This window comes from Catharus ustulatus, chromosome 6 (assembly GCF_009819885.2).
Source record: "Catharus ustulatus isolate bCatUst1 chromosome 6, bCatUst1.pri.v2, whole genome shotgun sequence".
NCBI classification, from domain to species: Eukaryota; Metazoa; Chordata; class Aves; order Passeriformes; family Turdidae; genus Catharus; species Catharus ustulatus.
In genome coordinates this window covers 7,621,480-7,643,388 of record NC_046226.1, presented here as the reverse complement: position 1 = coordinate 7,643,388, position 21,909 = coordinate 7,621,480, and the positions used below count along the sequence as shown (strand labels likewise).

Here is a 21,909-nt window from a genome sequence, read left to right as displayed (position 1 = left end):
GCGAGCCCTGCCAGCGCTCTCAGACCACACACAGGCTCTCAGCTGCTCTCCAGCACTCTGGGGACTCCATCCACAGCCCATCCCTGCTTCCCAGAGCCTGGCTCTTCCCTTCAGCCTGCAAGGAGCACTAATAGCTCAGGAGAGAATCACAGCACTGAAGGCAGCACCAGCAAGCAGCAGGACCAGGCTTCCTTCACAGGCTGTCCTGCACCAGCATCCCCACGGGAGCAAATTTCAGCAGCACAGTTAACTTTGGAAATGCCAACATAGTGGCACCAGCAAATAAATAAGTCGGCTTTTTTTATAACTGTTCATTTTTCATACAGCAAACTACCAGTGCACTTCAGTTTCACTCAATGAACAACTCCCTACTTCTCCTTTAAAATACATACTGTAGGTTCATTTACCTTGCTACGCTTTCAAGTCTAACCATGATGGATTTTTAACATAATTTCCCCCTCAAAAAAAAGCCATGATCATGGGCCCACAGTGACAGGGTGAGATTTTTGTAAGCTCATTGCCATAGCTCGATTTGCAATTAAAAACTATGTAAAGCCAGAGGTGTGATTAAAAGCAGCAGACAACCAGCTCATTATACAGTGGCAGAAAAGAAAAGCCTTTCAAACACCAATTGCTCTACCTGAAATATCAGCTGCTGTTGTCATGCCTGGGACTGAGCAAGAACATCACTTAGCTCACTGAAAAGAACTTTCCCAGAGACAGATTGGCAGCATGACAAATGTAGGTTGGCTACAGAAATCAAAGATCAAATACTTGCTCCTTATATAAAGGACAGACACAGGAGCAAAAAGAATGGAAGAAAACTTGCAGAGAGCTTCAGAGAGGTGTAACTAAAAAGACAAATTATTTTCCTGTTTCAAGACTGTTTGGGAGATAAGTTCACTTAAGCATTTCTTGTATACAAAGCTGATATACTTTAGCCAAGTCACAATCATTGTTTTTTATCAGGGAGGCCCCCCACACAAAAGCTGTGGGGAAGGAAGATGCTCAGACATATTCCCCAGCAAACACTCATCCAAGAAAAAAGCTGTGTTTAGATTCTAGAAAAACGCCTACACTGTCTTTACTTGTGATTACCTTTTGGCATAACCAAAAGGGCTTTTGAAGGATTCAAACACTCCACAAAGCAACAAGACAGATTTCCTTCCATCAGCATTTTACTTTTCTACAATTACAGACAACTGTGAAGTTCTTATGCACAAAAAGCCAATTTATTTTTAAAATGCCTGCTCAAAATTACAATTTTGATTAAAGTGCCTTAATCCAAAACCAGACTTCATTAAGTTTAGTGGCTTTATCCCACTGCTTATATAGGTAACATGTTAGACAGGAAATTTAAAATTCCTAAGATAGTAACTTCAGACCTGACACTGACACTAGCTCACCTCAAGTGCAAGCTTTACTTTGCCAAACAAAAAGGGCTCAATACTCCTAAGTAAGAACAGCTGAATAAAACATTATGTGTATAAAACAATCTGCATATACATCAGCTGAATAATGCTGAGTAGAGTAATCTGACTATACTTCAATGACACACATCAATCTTAACTTGTCTATACCTATCAAGATATAACACCAGATCAATCTTACTCTTCATATACCTATGGAGAAATAATATAGGCAAGATTTTTCTGTGTTGAGTTGCAAATGTAAGATTAATTTAGGAAAATACCCTTCTCTAAAGTATTTCCCCCAAATGAGTACCTTATCAGCAAAACCCATTTACATCCCTGGTTAATTGCATGTCAGCTTCTGAGACTTTGCTATGACAGTCCATCAGCTGCCATCTCCCAGAGTCATGAGACAGGAGTATTAATTAGCCGAAAAATGACAACTCCTGTCCCTTGATATGAGCAACAGCAAACTGGAAGACCATTCTGCTCCTGGAATAAAAGCTGGTTTTATTCACCCTCTTTAAAGAGTGTAGAATATGGAGATCTCAATTGAAATGTAAAGTGTGTAATGAGAATATTTATTTTAATGTTATCTGTGCGCTGAAACCTTTTTTCCATTTTTCCTCTCTCTATTCAACAATCCCATATTAAGCACATGATTACTTATATGCATTATCTCACACTTGTATTGCCTAAGACCAAAAATATTTAAAGAATTATACTTAAAAATAAACATGAATAAAGCATTTCAAGAGCCCTGAAAAAGGACTAAATAAAAAGCCACAATAGGTTTAACAGATAACAAAAAGGTGTAATGGGTATGTCAACTTTGAAAAAGCCCTTTTAAACCACAGTAATATTGTCAGGTGCCATTACCCTTTGTCAGTCAGCTACATAAACTCATAAATCAGGTGCAGCAGCCAAATGAGAGCACATTGAAAAATCAGCACTAGGCAGACTTGTCCACTGAATAATGAGGGGCCTGCCAAGGTTTGGAGGTCACATTCAAAACTAAAAATTAGTTATATCAACCATATTACTAAAAAGAATTCAGATCAGCAGGACTAAAATTTGCTAGTACCATTCTGCAGAGTTTTTGCTCGTGACTCCTTTCCCAGATTGGCGTGGAATCCTCCTCCTAAAGTCGGTGTTTTGCCTGCACCTATTAGGGGAAAAAAAACAAACACCAGACATGTCAAAGAGAATAACTTAATTAAAATATTAAAATAAAACTTATTGTGCCAATATATTCAGTATCTGTATAATCTACAACACGCCAAACTACATTAAGAATGTCTTCAAGTACTTAAGACATCAAGTACCAATACTGTGCAAATTATTTCTTTCTTAGGATGCTGTAAGAATTACATGAGCCATAAACCCTCCCAATCTCAGTTCCAAAGAAATGGCAAAAATCTCTCAATGTCTAATTTAAGAAATTAAAATATTAAAACAGTAAATTATTTCTCAAAAGGAGGAAAAAATTGCTTAGTATTTTTTGTCTGAAGAATATTCAATTAAGAATTTGCAGAATTTTAATAGTTAATTATTGGTATTACAGAACATAAAACATGTTTAGCATTCAACAATGACTGTGTTGGCTACTAAAGACATAACACTTTTTTTTAAAGTAACTTCAGTTTGTCATTAGGTAAACACAGCAACACTTAGGCAATAAAAATTGCAAGTCTGGAACTGCTACTTTTACACCCTGAAAGGTTGGAGACTTAAAAGAAGTCTGACTTGTAAATCAGCATAAACTAGAGGCTGGTTTGGGCATCCATGCCAATGCTGAGCAGCCTGAACACAGAGATTGCTGAGAGTCAGTGGAACTACTCATGCAAACCAATCTTGCTGAACAGGGAATTAAACTACCAAGGACAAAATAGTCTCCCACTAAAGCAGGAAGGTTTTTTTAAAAACAATCAGGGCACCTCAAGCACGATATCTGAATCTATCAGCTTAACAGCAAGTGAGACCAAAAAGTTAAATTGCACAGGAATGAAAAAAAGCAATTTGTTAGTAATTGGACTTCTACTTAATTCAAGTAGTCTGGTCTTCAGGATGGGTAATAAAGCCATCTTGTTGTCTATGATGCCTACAGCTTTTCCTCAGGTTCTTGTGGCTGTTTTCTCCTCCTAGACTAGCTCTTCAGAACAAACTAGAAAGGCTTTGGGATAGACACAGAAAGGGGAATGAAGTGGTTTTTTAAGGCAATTCAGGGCATTTCTTGTACACACCTATATAAGATACTTCCATGGCAGGTAAAACTGATGAAAAACTGTGACCTAAAGTGTTCACTCTTACCAGACTTTTTACATTCCCATCTCCTCCCAGTTGCACTTAATGTACAGCTATGCTGAGAAAAAAACAAAACCAAGCAAAACCAAACCCCAGAAAACCTAATAAGCTAATATTCCTGCAGTATTATTATCAGCCTTCAAAGCTTATTTATTTGGGTTAGCTACACTGTAAGTGCAGATGACCATGGCTTAAGGCTGTGGGAAAACCCTTGCAGTAGTGGTGAGTAAAAAACCACCCCCAGAATCCTCCAGTTCTAGTATGTTGATAACTACCAGAAAGTTCTCTGCTTTCCTTGTTGTCGCTGGTTCCTTTTTGCTGCAATAATTTTCAATATTCCTAATCGCCTTTCTTTATTGGGCAATAAAAAACTCAACCCTAATTCCTCCCCTCCTCCAAGTTTATAAATACCCCTGCCATGCCCTAACACCTGCCATTTGCCCTCATGGATGGAATTAGCCTCCCTGTACCATCTTTCCTGGTTCATTCAGTGTGGACTATTCAGCTTGGTGTTTATTAGTTTCTAGTATTGAAGTTTTTTAGTACCCAAACAATCGGGTCAGATTTTCTTTCTGCATAAAATCACCGAGTTCAGTGCAGCCTCTGGCCCTAATAGCCAGGCTAGGAAGGATCAGAGACTACACTTACTTTTCCATCTAACCTTTAAATTAGGTTTCCAGTGCTATCCACAACAGAAACCAACTTTGCTTCATTAACAGATCCTTTAATAAGTAATAATCAGCTCTCATATAAATGCCCAACAGATAAAGTACTTCATCCTGATAAGAAGTGAAAAACATTCAATAGTGATCTCCTCACTGGGTACAGAAGTACTCTCCCAACTCTGTGTTTGACTATTAGAGGCAGCAATGTCTCCTTGCCATTCCTGCAGGTACAGCCTTGTATTTCCACAAACACTTGAAAATAAACCAATGCAGCAAACCAGAGAGAGGTTTGCAAGCTACAAAAGAAGGTGTAACATTTTTGGCGTACATTTAATAAGAATGGTTTACCTGGCAAAAATCAATGATAGCAATAATTTTACATTCCTTTTCCTCATTAGCAAATCTAAACAGAAATTCTGCCCACCATTCTCCTCTTTTTTTTGTTGTTTTAAGGTTTGCTTTACTACAGCTTCCTCACTAGTCTGATTTGCAGCAGGAGAGCTCACACAGGAGCATCAGTACCTGGGAGGAGGACACCAGCCACAAGGCAGGAGCAGGAGCAAGCAGGCTGGAGGCTCACCCAGCACTTTAGTCAAAGGCACCATTGCCCCCTCCTTTACACAAGGTTCCACTTCCTAGACCCCTCTGTCCTTGGATATACCAAAATACTGAACTGCTTTGGACTACCATTGCAAAACAGCACTTCCAGATGTTTCCCCATTACTACTTGCACAAAACAATCTTACAGTGGTGATAAACAATACTAATAACTAAATAATTTAACTTACTCAGGAATTAAAATCCAGAATAATATAAACAAAATGAAATTAAGTTGAGATTTCAGTGATTTTGTTCTTTAAGACTCTTTTTCATTAGACATCAAGCTATAACACCATACATAAAAGTAATTTCTTTCCAAGCTATAGAGACTGCAGCAGATACCAGCAGAGCTATCTGAAAGACAGATTCTGCTATCAGAATTGATGGACCCATTTTTCAGCAAGTTAACTGTAAAGGTTGAACATCTCTACTTAGCATTTGTCTTTGAAAACTGACAGAAAACTAGTCTGTTGAGCACTTGCACTCAGAACTGCAAACTAATGTTGCCATTGACTATGTAGTCTCACCATCAGCTTTAATCTTACAAGCAGAATGCAAACCAAACTCATTAACATAACTGTTCAGCTGGGTAATAAAAAGATAAACTCTTAAAAAAAGAAAATGGAAATCATCAAATTCATTTAAAGACAAAAATCCCTACAAAGCTAGCAATTTGAAAATACAAAGGAAAGGAACAGCAATTGCTAGGCACAACCAAATTAACATCCCAGCTTAACTGCAATTTTTACATTTCTTGACCTTTTCCATTCTTCCCCCACAACTTCAAAAGTGAATTAAGCAGGCTTTTGGTTTTTCACATTCAGCTTTCAAGACATACAAAAATATATCCATGAAGTACTTGGTGTCTTCAAGTACTGCCTGCCAAATCTTGAACATTAACACTACCATTTCCCAAAGGTAACTCAAATGCACTCCTTCCAGAGGTGCTGCCTCCCAAGGTACACTGCCATCTCCTCATGCCATCTGTGAGGAGGGCCAGCCATGTCCTGGGGGGCACCAGGGACAGCATCACCAGCTGGGTGAGGGAGGGGATTGTCCCCTCTGCTCTGCACTGGGGCAGCCTCACCTCCAGTCCTGGGGGCAGTTCTGGGCACCACAGTATTAAAAAGACAAAAAGCCATTGGTGTCCAAAGGAGGGCCATGAAGACAGTGAAGGTGAAGCCATCTGAGCAGCAGCTGAGATCACTTGGACTGTTCAGCCTGGAGGACACTGAGTTACAACCTTTTTGTGAGGGGAGAGGAGGGGCACACACAGAGCTGTCCTCCCTGGTGACCTGTCACAGGACCTGAGAGAACAGCATGAAGGAATGTCAGGGGAGGTTTAAGTTGGCTTTTAAGAAAAAGTTTTTCATCCAGAGGATGGTTGGGAACTGGAACAGGCTCCCTAGGGAAGTGGTCACAGCACCAAGACTGGCAGAATTCAAGAGGCATTTGGACAATGCTCTCAGACATTTGCTGTGATTCTTAGGGTGTCCTGTGCAGGGCCAGGAGTGGAACTTTCATGATTCTCATGGGTCTCCTTCCAACACAGGATATTCTATGATTCTATGATTACTTTTAGAAACTCACTCAGATTTGCAGCTTTGCATAACTGAAGTTTCCTTTTCTCTTCAAGTTTGCATTTACATGAAATTTTTGACATCAGAAGGTGTGAAGAGATGTGTTTAGGCAGCTCAGAAATACAGCTACTCCAGTTTTTGTGTGGTCCTCTCAGTGGTCTACACTGCCTTAACACAACAGAACTGAAGATGCAGGAGATCATGTCTGGAAACTTGATGACACTCAGTCAAAGCTCACACAGGTCCAGACCCAGAGCATAACCCTGCATCATTCAAGTGCTAAACTACTTGTCAGAGCAGGGTTAACATCTACAGTCCTAAAGGTCTTTTCCAACTAAACCATTGTATAGTTCTACAGTGACTGTGCCTCCATCAACCAAAAGCAGCCATCCCCACTGTGCTGCTCACAGCTCAAGCACCTCAGCAGTTTCTGTTTTGCTCCACCAACTTCCCTAACAAACAAAGTCACATCACTCTCCTTCTCTATAAAAATGCTCCTCAAGTTGTAAAAGGTGAAAGCAAAGCTTGAAGTCTGTGGTAATCTTGAACAGCAACAAAAAACCACAGGTAACAGGAACAGCACTTATCAAATCACTCCACACAGTGGAGGCAAAGAGCAGCCACTTGGGCCTTTGCTGCTTAACGGGCGCTTTTCTGTCAGGTATTGACATGAGGAGTTTCAGATTCAACACCTGCAGGAGAAACAGATTCAGGCCCAGCATTACAGATTTTGCTTCCTCTACATAAATGAGCAAGTGAAGACAGGGAATGAAGCTGCTTGTAACCTGAAGTGCACCTGCTATCTGATACGACCAATCCTACCAAAATCCTTCCCTGTAAAATTAAGCCCAAAAGCCACCAGTCCTTCTTTCAGGACAAGGTAGGGGCAAACCTTCTATTTCAAATACAGGTATTTACAGACTCAGCATTACATCTGGTAAAGTCTGGTAAAGAATGCAAACTGCATCACACCAAGGGTTCCATAATCAGGGAAGACAAGATAATCTAATAAAAAAAATTAATTACCTTCCTACTGAAGTCAGATTATAAAAGTAAAAAGGAGGTAATGAAACCTCCCACTACAATTCATATCAATAAAAGCAAAATTATGTGATTCAAATTCTGAAATTTGTAACTGAAACAATTTTTTTCTCACTCATTTTTCCAGGGAAATTAACAGGTCTGCAGGCACCAGAACCTGCTGAAACAGTACTGCCACACAAACTTACATAGACAAACTTTAAATCTATTCCATCATAGCTTATTTTCATAACTACCAACTGCAGAGATAAATATAGTTGCATCCACCACAACCCAGCTTAGGACTGCCCAAGTCAATGAAATCAGTCTGCATCCAAGTTATGTGCACTATTCTGCACTGCCACAGCTGGCAGCAGCAACCTCTTGTTGCCATCCCAAGGACAGCATGGAAAAGACTCAATGCCAGAAAAAGCTTCATATTAACTTTGGTGCAAGATTGCCACCTGGAGGATTTGGGGAGAGAAGCAAAATTGATTTGATTCACCTCACTAAAACATAGAGCAGATGATTATTTTAGTTCCCCCTCTTTCTTCCCAACACAGCATGATTATGAATTAGTTTTGTAATGACAAAATCTGGCACAGAATAAAACAGATAAATACTCTTCAGGATTTCCATCAAAGGGTCTGCAAATTCAGCACAATTTTACTTCCTTTCCCTGTATTGCAATTGACATCATGACCACTCTGCATAGCTTAAAATTAACCATGAATTAGTGTTATCTCTAAAAAACTGGGCCACAGATATAAGGAAACTTGTTGGTATTAATATTATTTTAACTTTTCAGTACCCAGTGTTTTCATTACAAGTTTAGCATGTGTATTATTGGCAGAGCCCATTCAGGACTATTTGAGGGTGCACTGCAAGAAGCATTTAATGTCAGTACTTGGTCTATCAATATCTTACATGGAAACTGATTAACAACTCCAAATTAAAAACGAAACCCTTACTCCTTTCACTTTTTTAATATTTGAAAATACACAAGAATCCTTTATTGCACATAAGAACTGAGACAAAAGCACAGAATCCTATACAAATACAGAGTTCATACCCTTTCCCAATTGTCCCACTAGCAATCACTGTGACAGTAATTGTCCATCTCAAAAAGATCTCCAGGACAAAAAGGTAGAGAAGATGAATGACTAGTAAGCTCAGCTTAAATTTTATGTAAGCTTTTTCCTCTGTGTAGTCAGAAGAGAGGTCTTCTTTCCAGTTTGCTGACCATAAGTTTTCATTTCCACAATCCTCAGAAGACAAATATTTAGATCAAGGCAAACTCTTGTTAAGTTCTGCATGGGAGGTCAATGTAGTTCACATGCCTCAGTGTAAAATCATAAAGATTTTAAGGATAAAATAGAGAAAATACTTCAGTAAACTTCCACAGGTACACCAAAAACATTGAGCATACCACAGCTTTACTAAAGACCTAAAGATTTATTACATCTGTCAGGGGACACTGCAGAGTGAGAACACACATTCAGCATTTGTGGCAGTGCTAATGGGTAGTAGTAACTGTAGTTACTGTAGTAACTTTTGCAAGTAAGTTATAATTTACTTGCAAAAAAACCCTGTAATAGTTGAAATAAACTCTTCCTTGATGTTCTAAAATTTGAAGCAGGCTATTTAAAAATGTTGTAGAACCTTCTACACCAAAAACTTTGACAAACACTTGTTGGTGTATTAAAGATTACGAGTTCACAACTTCCCTTTCCTCTTATGAATAAAATCAAGAAGATAACCTCCCACCAGCCTAAAATTAGTGCACTGCAAACTCATGCACATTTAGAGATTCAGAGTCCTAATGCATGTTTGCTGTACCAGAGCCAGAGATCCTGACTCAGTGCTGAAGAGTTGATGCTGTCAGTGCCCACTGCAGAATCCTGTTTCTGTGACTCTGTGTTTTTGTCACTGCCCAAAAAACCTCCAGGCTTAGTCACTACGTAAAAGTAAGTTAAAAGACTTATTTATTAATAATTCTCATTTAAATCTGTCCTAGAGATGTGACCCTGAATTCTATAGCAGGGCAGGGACAGGCAGAGCTGAGGGCACTGGGCACCTCCATGGTCCAGGGATGGGCTGAGGCCAGGCAGGACATCAGACTACACGTGGGGGTCAGGGTCAGGCCCAGCAAGAGGACCAAGGTCAGACATAGCCCCAGAATGTCCAAACATGGCCACAAGCATGGGCTGAGGCCAGACAGGACATGAGCCTGGCTTTACAGGGTCCATGGGTAGGCAGGGCAAGGCAGTGGGGAGCTGGAGAGCAGCCCTGCTGTGCAGTCCCTGGGACAGGGGCTGACATCCCTGAGGACTGAGATGGGATCCTGGGCCATGGGCAGCCTTGGGGGAACCCCAGAGAGAGCAAGGGACAGCAAGGTCAGGGACAGCAAAAACCAGCAGTACCTGGTTTGTGACCCAGATGTTTACCAGGTCTGTTTTTCTCAACTTGCTACCAAGCATTTAAAGGGAATTTCTGGAACAAAAGAAGCTGAGTTTCCCCAGTATGCTTGAGGATCACAAGCTCAGTACACCTTGCAGCATCGTTTCTTTGTGCTGTATTTCTCAGTTGCATTTTCCAGCTTGCTGCTGTGCTGCCTGCACATTAACCTTCCCAGGTGAGACTTTTCTTCTCCTTTGATTAGCATCAGAAGTCCCAGACTTCACCTTTCTCAGCTTCTCTAAACAAAAACCTGAAGAGGGATCTGGGCTGTCAGGTTTGCTCCATACTCAGCTTTCTCTCACTCTCTTCAGCTTGTTCTTCTCCTGTCAGCTTTAAAGAAAATACTTGTGAAAACAGTTCCTCCCAATATCTACCACAAGACAGGGGACTCCCACCCAGACACAGTGAAAGAGCATTCAGAGGACTCCAAACCTTCAGACATGGCACACAACTCTTAACTTGCCTTTCTACAAATGCAGCAGCCATCAAACCAGTGCAAACTGGCAAAGGGCTCAGTGTAACTCAATCTTCCAGGAGGCAGTTATAGCATAATGGAGAGGGAGAAATGGAGCTCACTCCTAGACCCTGTGCTGCTGTACTTCCTGCTGGGATATGTTCAAATGTAACGACTGATAGGCAGAACTGTTAAGAACTTGGGCATGAAGAAAAATTAAAAGCAAGACACATTCATTCCAATTAGCAGGATTCAAAAGCTCTCCAAATTTGTTAAGTCAGAGCAAACAATCTCTTTGGCTGGTCTGAACTGGCTATCAATTATAAAGTGAATAGTTATTATTTAGAACTAGACTCAGCTAGAAGTACATGCCTCTAACACTTCCTGTGCAATCAACACAGTTCCCTGGAGCTAAAATAGGCATGATAACCCTTCCCCACTAATACCTGACTTATCCAGGGCCAAATCAGTCAGGTTCAGAAACCAAATTTCAAGACAGGGTCTTCATAAGCTTCAGTACAGTAACATAGCTAGGGTGAACTGTTGCAGCTGGATTCTTTCCTAACTATGACCACTCACAACAGAATTAAGAATTACAACTAACTAGACCAGTACAGGGCATATCAAAGCTTTCAGAGGACTTTCCTCTCAAAAGATCAACAAAACAATACATAGCAGCCCCTTCTAGAGCATGAAGGGGCTGTTCCCTTGCTAGTGAAAGAACTTACCAGCTCACAACCCAGGAAGTGACAAGTACCTTGTAAGAAGAGCTGACTTGCCAGTCTTCCAGACAGACAGCATAGAAAGGAATGGCGGGATTAGCTCTGTAAAGCTCAAAGAACATGATCTTCCTGTGAAGACTCAAAAGAACAGCTGTGCCAAATCAGACTGAAAGACTAGTCCAATATCCTACCTCTGAATGAGAAAGTCCATTAATTTACATGCCTACAAGGGTAACACAAAATACAGGAGGAAAGCTTGTTGTCATACTTCTCTGATATAATCTCCCAGTGTCTAGAGATCTGTGGGTCAAGGATTTCCTGATCCAGAAATAATGTATTTTTTTAATGGCCATGGCACATTTTTATTCTGTCTGCCCAATCATTTTAAACTGATGTAAACTTTTAACATCCACAACTTCAGATTCACATAGGGGGGTTTTCTGTAAAAACCAAAACAAATCAAACAAAACCTCCTAATGCTGCTGAACCTCCTACCCACTACCTTTGCAATCAGCTGCTAGATTGTGACCCTGAGCAGCTGCTCATCCTTGCTGTGTTATTTTACTGCATTTACAGATCTCTACTATGGCCCCATTCAGTCTTCTCTTTTCCAGTCTGAAGAGGCTGAGTCTATTCATCATTCTGGCTGAGAAGCTCTTCAGGAAGCTCTCCTCTCAATCACTCCATCATCCTCTCTGTACCTTTTCTAGTTCTATTAGAGCTTTTCCTGAGGAGGGGGAAGACAGGAGAAACCCACCAGAACTGCACACAGCGCTTCAGTTGGAGGTAATGCTGTGGATACTTAACAGTGTACAGACATGATGTATATTCTCTTTTAACTTCCAACATTCCCCACCCCACTCAGGTTTTTTGTACCATGAATGAACATTGAGGAATATGTTTTCATAAAGCTATCCATTATGACCTAGGGATCTTCTTCCAGTGCTACTCTAGCCAGTCTGGATGCAGAAGAAGAAACCATCCCACATGTGGAAGAAAGGAACAGTGCTAACCCTTACAGCAACTCTTGGTCCCATCTGCTATCCTACCACCCATCCACTGAAAACAACAGGTCCTTCTACAGTCTTTAGTACCTCAAATAATTTAGTATTGTCCATAAACCTCATTAACTCACCAGTCACCTGTTTTCCAGATCATCACTCCAGGTTCTGTGGAATTTCACTGGCACCTCCTTCTGCACTCTCTAGACTGTATTTGTTAACCATTTGAAGAGCTACTCTGCTCTGTAAAGATTGTTCCTTATCAATGACAGCTCATATTCTATAATAGCTTCTGGTCAAGGATCTTGCTGACCTTCTTTTGAAAATCCAACTTTCTGATTTGTCCACTTACCAAAAAGAGCTTCTGGTGAAAGATTTTGCTGACCTTCCCTTGAAAATCCAACCATCTGCTTTGCCCATTTACCAACTTCCTCAGAAAGCTCCAAAGGATCTTCAAGGCAAGTCACTTTGCCAAAAAAGCATTGTTATCCTATATTTACCTGTGCAGAACACATATTTTGTCCTTCACTGCTTCTACCTTCTTTGCTCATCCTGGGCACGTAATGTGGCACTCAGGAACATGGTTCAGTGATGGACTTGGCAGTGCTGGGTTAACAGCTGAACTTGCTAATCTTAAAGCTCTCTTACAACCTAAATGATTCTATGACTCTACCCTTTTGTCCAACACACTTAACTAGCCTGCATTTTCCCAAGACTTCATGGAGAGCAAAGCAAAACCCCTCATTCATGGCCAAGTACAAGCTCATGCTCTCTCAGCTCACCAAAAGCTCAGTTGCTAAAACATCAAAACAATGGAAAGGAACAGACTCACTCACCTGCACTGGAAAACACTGGCTACACCAAACTTTTCTGTCAAAGGCATCAGTGTTGAGGCTTCCTACACCAGGCACATCATTAGCTCAACATAAACACTGACAGAGAAAACTTAACTGTGATCTCACACTGTCCTCCAAACCTGAGAGAATAAAGGATGGGATTTCTGATGTTTTATTTGGATTCTACATCACTTACTAGCAAGGACTTGGCTTTGTGTTAACATAGAGAAGTAGAGGACTCACTCCTTCAGTAAACAGATACAAGATTCTAAAATTTTAAAGTGTAGCTTAGCAAAATAAAAGGCTTTGCTACGTGTAAAAAAAGAAAAATCAGTGTCTCAGTGCTTTTCACTCCCTTTTGCTTTTTTATGACGAAGGTGAAAATAAATTATTAATAAATGCATCTGTATTCAACATGTAGTAACACACAAATAGAAGCTGCTGTGGATCTTGAAAGGATTTGAGGAATATTGTTGTACAGCCAGTAGTTCTGAACTCCACAAATACCAAAAGCCCTGTTCAATCCCCAGCCCTGAAATAAAGAACCTGACATCCCTCATCCTTTACACAATTTAGACAACATTCTCCAAGACACCCAGCCCTACTAACCATGAGCCAGGGACTCAAAAACAGTACCCCAGGCACCTCTGACACTGCAAATGCTCCACACAGCAGGACTCTCTGAGATCATCAGACCACAGTCCAAGGAGCCTCAGACCAAGGCATTTCATTCAATTTTGGTGGAAATTTACTGATATACCCAGAAGTCACTGAAAGGTGTAACTTACCAGCAAATGTTGCTTTCAGCAAGTACATGGTTTCTGACTTAAATGAAATATACACTCCTTTGTAAATTTTCCAGTCTTTGGAGAGATACAAAGTCCTTTTTACACAGTAAATTACTTTTCTCCCCATTCCAGAGGATTTTAATCAGTCACAAACAAATTAATGGATAAGCACACATGATGAAGACACTATTATTACAGCACAAATACGTCTTTTCAGATTAGCTTGCATCACTCAGTTTATGCTGAGGAAAAAATTATTCACAACAGAAGCATCGCTTTTAGAACATAAAGAATTGTATCAGCATAAGTCACCCATATCCTAATTTCCTTAAAATATTTCTGGTGTGAAAGAGGAGCTGCACTCAGAGAATCACAGAATGATTTGGACTGGAATTAAAGATCATTTAGTTCCAACCCCCTACCATGGACAGGGGCACCTCCCACCAGACCAGGTTGTTCAAAGCCCCATCCAGCCTGGCCTAGAACACCTCTGGGCATGGGGCATCCACAGCTGTGACAGTGCCTCACCCTCACTCACCTTTGCAGTAACTTAACAAACCTACAAAGAGCATTGCTTTTAAAGTTCTGTTCTGTCATTTCCACAAACAGCACTTCTCCCAAGTACACCCACCAGTGCACATGGGGACTTGCTAGAAGAGCACAGTGTGAACACAAAGTGAAGCCCATGCAACCACACCTTGTGCCAGCCAGGTAAAGCCATCATGACCATGTTAGAATGTGCTGCACTCACATTTTCATTTTTACACACCCATCAGCTTTAGGGTGCTTATCTGTCTTCGTGGGCAGAGACTTTGTTCTTTCAGGGTAACATATAGCAGATAACTAAATAGCTATACAAGTGCAAGAGTTCATGCACTATCCAGGAAAAAAAGATTAGTCAAGAGCAGCATCTCAGGACGTACACAAAAAAGAAAGGCTATACCTTAAAGAAATTTTGTAAAGTACTGTGCAACTCATCCAGAAGGGTAAAAAAGCCTTAGTATGGTACATATCTCTTTTCCTTTAGATTTTTTTTAAGGATAAAGGCATCCCAAAATGTGCTCTAGCTTGCATTGCCATCTGTCCTGCATAATTTTAGGTGGGAGGGAAAAAGCAGAACAAGCCCTTAAAAATATAATCTCCACATCACAACAGGAAAAAGTGAAGGATAGAAGAGCTGCTCATAAGCTATAAAAAAGCTAATGCCAGCACCCTCAGTTGGAAGACAGGAATGGCATCAGACAACTCCTAGCCTACAGTAAACTCTCAAACTCCAATTTGCAGTGCTGCATTCTCCACCAGAGAAAGAATTCCTCTTTCTTCCCCACAGCCATACAATCCACCAGAGCTGCTTGTTTCACTGCTAAGCTCTTCCCCATGCTTTTGCTTATGTTTCTTTCTCTTTATACACATTCCCCACAGAGATTTTTCATCTCCCCTTTCAAACACTACATCCTCCCCACACACATTTTCCTTCTCTCCCCTTCTAAATGCTGTGTCTTCTTGATGTGGCCTTTTGCCATGTTTTATCCTCCAGAGCATTCACACAATCACCCCAACTACTGACAGAAGACTCTTGACCCTTCATGTCCAGCCTGTTTCTCCTCCTTGTGCACCATGTTCCCTCCATCCATTAAACACCCAACCCAACCTTTCCTGATCTCTGTCCCAAATAATTAAATCTACCTCCCCATTTCCTGTGCACCCAGCCCTTCCACAGAGCCCCAAACCTTCTCACACACCTGTCCTAGTCCCTCACACATTTGTTCCATCACACTCAGAGCATCTCTCTCATCCTGCACAGGTCTTTTCTCCTATTCATCCCAGCTCCCCCATCCCATTTCTGTCTGGCCCTGCACAGTACGCTCTCCTCCCTATGCACTGCCTCTCCCATTTCCACTCTGTGCAGTGCTAGCTCCCACATGCACCATCCATATCCCTTCTTTGCACAACACAGTTTTCCACAGTCTGTCCCTCACAATCTTTGCACAGCACCCTCTTCCCTACACATTGTCCTTATCTCCCAGCAGAGTGTCCTTATCTCCCCTATACATTGTCCTCACGCCCCCATGCAGCATCCCCATAACCCCACCCTCTGGCACAGCTTCTCCCTGTCCCTTTCCCCACACTGCCCACTGTTCCCTCACCCCCATGCCCTGCCCCTGAACTCCCAGAATCACACAATCAGTTAGGCTGGAAAAGATCTCTTAAGATCCTTGAGCCCAACCTACTGCTGACCATCACCTTATCAACCAGACAATGGCACTGAGAGCCATGACCGCCCTTTCCTTAAACACCTCCAGGGACAGCAACTCCACCACCGTTCTGGCCAGTCCATTCCAATGTCTAATCGCCCTTTCCATGAGGAAGTTCTAATGTCCAACCTAAACCTCCCCGGCACAGCACAAGGCTGTGTCCCCCCGTCCTGTCACTGTTCCCTGGGAGCAGAGCCCGAGCCCCACCTGGCTCCACCCTCCTGTCAGGGAGTTGCACAGTGGTAAGGACCCCCTCTTCTCCAGGCTAAACAACCGTGGGCTTGTGCTCCAGACCCTTCCCCAGCTCTGTTCCCTTCTCTGGATGTGATCCAGCCCCTCAATGTCCTGCCCGAATTGAGGGGCCCAGAACCAGGCACAGCGCTCGAGGTGTGGCCTCAGCAGTGCCCAGCACAGGGACACTCAGCCCTGGTCCTGCTGGCCACACCATTCCTGACAGAGGCCAGGATGCCACCGGCCTTCTCACCCACCTGGGCACGCCTTGGGCTCATGTTCCGCCGCTGTCGATCAGCACCCCAGGTCCATAGAGCTCATCCCTGTGCTCTATGCCTGATCCCATACTACTCACAGCCCCTTCACCCTGCCCCTGCCCACGCCTCTTCCAGCACCCTTTCCCTTCTGCCATGTGCCCGCTATTCCCCACACCCCATTCCCCGTGCCCCCAGGCCACCTCTCCGCACACCGCCCCCCGCCCCGCCCCGCCCTGTCCTGCCCGGCCGCACTCACCGTCCAGAGACACGAACTGCCCCACGGCCGAGGAGCCGCCGCCGCTGTTCTCCACGAACTGCACCTCGGACACGATGATGTTGTCCTCCAGCACGGACCCGCAGCCCGTACACACCGCGTCCCCGCGCGCCGCGTCCACCTCGATCTCCGCGCACCCGCAGGCGCCGCACACCCGCCCGCCCGGCATCGTGCCCGCTTGCACCGGGACGGCCCGGCCGCCGCCGCCGCCGCCGCCGCCGCTCGGCACTGCCCGGCACAGCCCGGCCCGGGCCCGGCCAGGCCTCGCTCGCCGGCACCGGCACGGGGAGGAGCCGCCCCGCCCGCTCTCGCGAGGCTTCGCCCGCCGCTCCCACAGCGCTCCGCCCTCAGCGCTCCGCCCTCAGCGCTCCTCCCTCAGCCCGCCCGGCCCGCGCCGGGATCGGCAGCTGTGCGGAACTGGGATCGGGCGCTGTGCGGAACCAGGCTCCTGGGGCACGGGCAGGGATCCCTGCCACCAGGCCGGGTGGTCAGAGCCCCGTCCAGCCTGGCCCTGAGCACTGCCAGGGATGCGGCATCCGCAGCTTCTCTGGGCAACCTGTGCAGGCCCTCAGCACCCTCTGGGCATCAGTCAAATTCATAATCAAATTCATCGACTTCATCAATCAAATTCATCAGTCAAATCAATGACAAAATGACTCGTTCATTTAGAGGCACACTGGGGCATGCACTAAAGCAGTATATTTCCATCCAGAAAGCTGAGCATCTTAAAGGCCTCGAATTATGTCACAGCTGTGGATGCCCCATCCCCAGAGGTGTTCCAGGCCAGGTTGGATGGGGCTTTGAACAGCCTGGTCTGGTGGGAGGTGCCCCTGTCCATGGTAGGGAGTTGGAACTAAATGATCTTTAATTCCAATCCAAATCATTCTGTGATTCTCTGAGTGCAGCTCCTCTTTCACACCAGCAATATTTTAAGGAAATTAGGATATGGGTGACTTATGCTGATACAATTCTTTATGTTCTAAAAGCGATGCTTCTGTGGTGAATATTTTTTTCCTCAACATAAACGGAGTGATGCAAGCTAATCTGAAAAGACCTATTTGTGCTGCAATAACAGTGTCTTCATCATGTATGCTTGTCTATTAATTTGTTTATGACTGATTAAAATCCTCTGGAATGGGGAGAAAAGTAATTTACTGTATAGAAAGGACTTTATATCTCTCCAAAGACTGGAAAATTTACAAAGGAGTGTATATTTCATTTGTACTTGCTGAAAGCAACATTTGCTGATAAGTTACACCTTTCAGTGACTTCTGGGTATATCAGTAAATTTCCACCAAAATGGAATTAAATGCCTTGGTCTGAGGCTGCTTGGAATGTGGTCTGATGATCTCAGAGAGTCCTGCTGTGTGGAGCATCTGCAGTGTCAGAGGTGCCTGGGGTGCTGTTTTTGAGTCCCTGGCTCATGGTTAGTAGGGCTGGGTGTCTTGGAGAATGTTGTCTAAATTGTGTAAAGGATGAGGGGTGTCAGGTTCTTTATTGCAGGGCTGGGGATTGAACAGGGCTTTTGGTATTTGTGGAGTTCAGAACTACTGGTTGTGCAACAATATTCCTCAAATCCTTTCAAGATCCACAGCAGCTTCTATTTGTGTGTTACTACATGTTGAATACGGATGCATTTATTAATAATTTATTTTCACCTTCATCATAAAAAAGCAAAAGGGAGTGAAAAGCACTGAGACACTGATTTTTATTTTTCTTTTTCCATCCAGAAAGCTGAGCGTCTTAAAGGCCTCGAATTATGTCATTTGCCTAAAAATCTTAAGGTTCTTGTGCTTTTGAAAAGAAAAATAGCAATATCATAATGGAGATTGCATCATTATGTACATAGTTTGTCTTCTTTATTTTTGTCCTATTCACAGAGGTGTAGCTGTTAAAATAAGAGCTTTGGGTCTCTCCAGATTCCTTCTGCTTCTGCAGGTTATTTCCTTCCTGAAGTTCCTCCTGCTGATGGTGAGGTAATGAGGGCCACAGTAGCCAAGCATGATCTCACAAAATTATACACTGTGTAGATAATATCAGAGGAAAATTGTATTCCTGATAAACAATCCCTGATAGGCTCTGACAAAAGCCAGCACGAACACAAGAAATCCTGCAGTGAGCAGTTTTGAAATATCATTCCATTAAAAAGTTTCTTATTACGTCACTTAGGTAGAGACTAATGTAGTCTTGTCCCAAGAGGACTTAGGTTTTACATCCCTTTGAAAACTGCTGGTGCTTCAATTAAGTGTTGCAAGACTTTTCTGTGAGTCCCAAACAACTTCAGAGTTACACTTTGAATGTGAGCAGCAGAGGGTCCTTCTGAAAGTCTAAGATGCAGCTGCTGTCCAAAGAAAGAATCTCATTTAATGTTATACTGAAGAAGGATGTCTGTTCTAACTTTTACTTCTTACAAGGTGAGGTTAATGATGATGAAATAAAATGGGTTCCCAGTCCAGAAGGCTTCTGCCTTTGCCTCCCACTCATGAAAGCTTTCATATACAATGCCCCTTAAATATTTCAAACATTTCCACAGGACTGTTTTCTACCAGCCAAAAATATAAGTAATTTTTCTCCTAAGTTCTTTGCCCTTTCTGCTTGACAGAGGATTAACTAAACTTCAGCCTGCTGAATTAATAACCTCTAGGTCAGTTCATTCAGGCTAAAAAATAACTTTTCAGTAAATTGTCCTAAGCCTGAGAGTAAGAGCTGATCATTGAAAAATTTGGATTCACAAAGCTCCTTTCCCTGGATTATTTTGGCCTTGTAGTTAAGAGGAGGAGAGGACCTGTTTTTCCATTTCACCTATTCATATTTAATATCTCTTATTTTCACTCCTAAGTGTGCCAAAAAGTGGCGATCAGGATGTCTGTTAGCCCAGACTAACCAATTTCCTTCCTGCTGTGCCTCCAAAAACATCAAATACAATCCACCTGTGAGTGTATGGTTTTGACATTCAGTTGTTGAGGTTTCAAAGAGAGGAACTGTTCTCATTTGCTTGAAAATTGTATTTTTTCCCTATTGCTCTTAAAACATCAGGAAGAATGCAAATGGGCTGTACAAAGCCTGGAGTGTGAGGGAATCCTGCTCTGCTCCTTCCACAAGAGATGGATCCTCCTCTATGAACATAAAGATTGAAAGCAGATATTCAGTGTCATATGACAGAAAAACCAGAGCCTTTCTGGATTTTTAGTTGTAACTCAACTTTCTGGGCATCGAGTTTCCCAACACACCAGCCTGCATAGGAAATATTTTCCTATTTGAGGTGAAAAAAAGGTTAATCCCTTAATTTCATCAGCTTCTCTGAGCACCCTCAGCTTTCTGGCATTTCAGCTGGAATTGTTCCTCTTAAAATCATGCCAAAGAGCGTTGGTGAAGTCACTCAAGAAGTTTGAAAATGCACAAAACTTGAGGCAAAAGACAAGCAGAGGAAGCCTTTTTTGGTTTTGGACAGTCCAAGATAAAATATAAACTATGCACTCAACCTGAAAATTTACACTTTGGAGATGAAGTCATGGGATTACTAGATAGAGGGGTGGAAAAAGGGATTTCAAAATTAATTAACCTTATAAGGTGATATCAAGTGGATGCTTGAGGGTTTTTGTCTGTGTCAGTTCAGACTGCAGCATTTGGCTACACTGGTGATGGACACAAGAGGGCACCCAAGGAAATGAAATCGTCGAGGAGCTGCAGTGCTCCCAAAGTTCAGGCTGAGCTGATTTTCTGATTTTCCATCTGTTTTCTTTTTTTTTCTTTTTTTTTTTTTTTATTCTGCGTATTTTGTAATTATTTCTTCACATTGTTTTCATGAAATGCATCAATAATGATAATTGAAAAAGCTTTGGGGGAACATTCTGAGAAGAAAAGATTTTGGCATCTACTAAATCACATCACTGCTGTCCAGAGATAGCACTTGATGGCTCAGCTTGATTCCTGAGTATGTGGCAGAGACCCCGTGGCTTTCCCAGTTACTTTCCCAGGATCTGTGCCTGATACAATTCTTAGTACATGAGGACAGCAGAAAACACAAATTCTGTCTCTTAGAAAATCTTCCAAGAAAGTAGCACAGGAAAAGTCCAAAGATCCAGAAGCTACCACCACTTGAGGAAGTCTCTCATAAGCTGGAAGCTGTGAGCAACTATTTTGCTCTGAACATCTGCCCCTGCCAACACACCACTTGAAGATGCATGACTTGTCAGTGGGTGCTTTTAAGAAGGATGTAAGCAAAGTAAAAATAGATGTGTCCTCCTGGTTCTAGCAATCTGCAACTTAAGGATTCACCAGCTGAAGGCTCATACTCACTAGCAGATTTTTTAATCTCTTTAATCAATTTTTTATCTGTGTGTGCTTTCAAGAACTACAACATCTGGTGCTTTGAGGTGTGTCACAATATACCTGGGTAGCATGTGAAAAAGTTTAAAAATGGCCCAAACATTTCACTTGGCAAACCTGAGTTTTTGTGCTATAGTCAGTGATGAAGAGCTGCTCCCATCACACCTCTTTCATGTCACTTGGGATTTTTTACTCCTCTTTTATAGCTTCCCTCAATCATGATCCCTTCACAAAAGCATCTCTTTCTCCACATAAGTAGTGTGATGCTGATCAGACAGTCCTAACACAAAATAATCTGTTCAGGGAGTCATTTAACAGGAAACCCTTTCTAGTGAAACACTGGTTATGTTCTGTAGGCCTCCATCACTTGAGGATATAAGCACAGGCAAATATCCCTGTAAAATATAATTCTGATTGTCTGCAGCTCTTGTATTCTGAAATTTATTTATTAAAATATTAATGGATTAATTGCTCACCATCAGAGAACCATTCCAGTCAGCCAACTCCTGTTTAGGCAACTGTCTGCATAAGGAAATTGAACTGAAATTCCTGGTTACAGGTCTCATTTTTCTGTGCACACTTGATACTTTGATGCAAATGTGTCTTCTGTATCGGCTAAAAATGAGACCTTCACTAAATATCGATACTCATGTGCAAGGGTAAAAAAAGGGACTTGACACTGAATAGTTCTGCATACTCAAACACAGAAGCAAACCACAGA

The 21,909-nt window shown here is 42.4% G+C and overlaps 1 protein-coding gene across 1 annotated transcript in view; it reads right to left on the bottom strand.

Annotated features, from left to right (window-relative positions):
• Positions 1-17,029, bottom strand: part of BRF1 (BRF1 RNA polymerase III transcription initiation factor subunit) — a 172,174-nt gene extending 155,145 nt beyond the window's left edge. The window contains exons 1-2 of the mRNA XM_033061894.2: positions 16,842-17,029; positions 2,497-2,577 (exon numbers count right to left, since the gene is read on the bottom strand). Of these exons, the coding sequence (XP_032917785.1) occupies positions 2,497-2,577; positions 16,842-17,028 (268 nt within the window). The 5' untranslated portion in view covers position 17,029. The remainder of the gene's footprint in view (positions 1-2,496; positions 2,578-16,841) is intronic.
• Between the last annotated feature and the right edge of the window lie 4,880 nt (positions 17,030-21,909).